Source organism: Ursus maritimus, unplaced genomic scaffold (genome assembly GCF_017311325.1).
Source record: "Ursus maritimus isolate PB19 unplaced genomic scaffold, ASM1731132v1 scaffold_19, whole genome shotgun sequence".
Lineage (NCBI taxonomy): Eukaryota > Metazoa > Chordata > Mammalia > Carnivora > Ursidae > Ursus > Ursus maritimus.
The window spans coordinates 12,871,935-12,874,284 of record NW_024424341.1 but is presented as its reverse complement, the minus strand read 5'-3'; the positions used below and the strand labels follow the sequence as shown (position 1 = coordinate 12,874,284).

Genomic DNA, 2,350 nt, shown 5'->3' with positions numbered 1-2,350 from the left:
CCTCTGAGCATGGAAGTGAGTTCGAAAAGTAGGGCTTCTTTCCAAGATCCTTCCGCAAATCGCAGTCATTGCGCTAACCTGCTGAGAGAGGAAAGGTTGATTAAAACCCGAAGGGCCGCTTGGTGGCGATTTCTAGGAAATCGGAGGTCGCTCGTGTCTCATCCGAAGGGAATCCAAGGTCTAGAGGCAATTTGCTTGCCAGAAGGAACTTTGGGACCCTGTTATGTGTAAATTCAAATAGCAGCGTAACCCAATTTTCTCAGCCAGTGGATAATCCTGAGAGAAATTACTACAAAGAGCAGAATCTGACAGTAATTGCTGGAGGCTGCCTGCTGCTTGGGGGATGTCCCTTTGTGGGGTGCAATTCCCTTTCGCCAGGCACAGCCAGGGGCAGGAGACTCTGACTGGCAGTGACCCCCTACTGGAGGTGAGCTCTGGGGGGTGCGTGCTCTCCGGGACAGCACCAGGCCTGGGCTACACTCCCCAGGGGTTTTAGTGGGGCTTGGGCCGGGCTACCAGCTGGACTTAAGCACTGGCCTTAACCCAATTGCATGCATCTGGCGGGTCCCCCCAGACTTCTTGGAAAGCCCTGGTTCCTGCCCAGCCCCAGCAAAACTCTTGGTAGAAGCATGGCAGGGGCCAGCTGACCTCCTCTGAAGGGCAGGCAGGGGACACGGGTGTCTGAGCCAGAAGGTCACGATGGTGCCCACCTGGCCCATTCGGCAGAACACAGGCCACCAGGGCAGAGAGCCAGGTTGTCCATCTTTTCCATGACTTTCTAAGCGATCCTAGGTAAGTTACTGTCTCACCCTGAGCCTCTGACTTTTATTTGGTTTTAAAAGGAGGGGGGGACCAGTACTTTTATTTCTAAGCTGCTGTTTCAAGGAGTGCTGTGGGACAGTCCCGCTCCGGATCTGAATACAGGCATGCCCGAGAGGCAGAGAGGCCGTGCGCGCTGGCTGGGCAGCACGGCGGGCAGGTGTCTTTGGGGCTGACACACCCAGCGCCGCTGGGGACCCACTACCTTCTGCTCCAGATGGGTACTGGCAGTGCACTGCGGGCTCCCTCCGCCGCGGGCACGGCGCACAGTTCATCAGCAGCCCCTGCGGGGCAAACGGGCGGTTTCCAAAGGCTTTGGCTACGCGGGAAGACTCTTCGCAAACGGAGTCTCTGGGGACGGCGGGTCGGCCGCCCGCGCCTGCAGGCTGTCCCAGTATCAGACGGCACTCGGGACTTCGCGGCTTGGGAGGGGTTGGCGTTGCACCTTCGACCGCGCCGGCGGCCGCAGTGTGCGCCAGAGACCAGATGCGTGGTTTCTCGCTGCAGGCGTAGTGCATGGTCAACCTGGGGCCCCCGGGCTCGGCCCGCAGGAAGTCAGCTTCTCCGGATCCCGGGGGCTCCGAGAATGCAAAGGGGCGCGCCGCCGGGCCGCACTCCCTGCGCTCCAGCCGGGCCTCCCGAGCGGCGGCGCAGGGCGCGGGCAGCGACTGCGAGTCTTTCTGGAACTCAACCAGCCTGTCCGTAGCTGTGGCCACTGCCTCCTCTTCTTCGGCCTCCTCCTCCTCCTCTTCCTCCAGGTCTTCCAGGTCACTCAGCCGGAGCCCTCGAGCCTCCTGGCTTGCAGTACCATCTGCAGGAAATCAGGAGCGAGTGAGAAAAGCCCCAGGCCCCAAGGGAAATCCGCGGGAGTGCCCATCCCCGCGAAGCTTTTAGCAAGATCGCTCTGCACTTTGGGCATTCTTGGAGTTATTCACCAGGCTGGCCAAACCGGCTCTTACAGTTGCCCCAGGGCTCGGGCTTGCCCCCTGGGAAAGAATGGAGGCCCTAGCCCTGCTCCCACTCCTTGGAAGACTCCTCCTTTCAGGTGGAAGGAGACCACCACTTTTCACTGCCTGAGACGTGGATCTCAGTTTCTCCACCATAAAACAAGCAGACACCCAAGAGGACTCCCCCCCCAACCCCGCGCCCAATTTCAACACCCACAGGTAGCTGGTGTGTATTACTTAATACAGCAAATATTTACTGAGTGCCATCTATGTGCCAGACTTCATTAGGCATTTAGGTGTTAGGAATTTAGGGAATACAGCAGCGAATAAGACAGTTTTTAGTGGAGCTGCTGTTCCCCAAGGGGTAGACAGCTCTCCAGTGATAAGTATGGCAAACAAAATACAAAAGGCTGATGTGATAGAAACGACTGGGGAGCTAAATTAGCCTGGGAGGCCAGAAGCCCTGGGCGGCCAGGAGAGGCTGTTTCCAGCCCACACTTCACAAGTCAGAAGAAGCCAGTCTCATAGGGAATTCCAAGCAGAGGGAACTGCCCAGGCAAAGGCCCAGAAGTCTTGGGGGGGGG

The 2,350-nt window shown here is 58.4% G+C and overlaps 1 protein-coding gene across 1 annotated transcript in view; it reads right to left on the bottom strand.

Annotated features, from left to right (window-relative positions):
• IRX6 (iroquois homeobox 6) overlaps window positions 1-2,350 on the bottom strand; it is a 40,377-nt gene that overhangs the window by 2,525 nt on the left and 35,502 nt on the right. Inside the window, exon 10 of the mRNA XM_040633086.1 lies at window positions 860-1,630. Within this exon, the coding sequence (XP_040489020.1) occupies window positions 860-1,630 (771 nt within the window). The remainder of the gene's footprint in view (window positions 1-859; window positions 1,631-2,350) is intronic.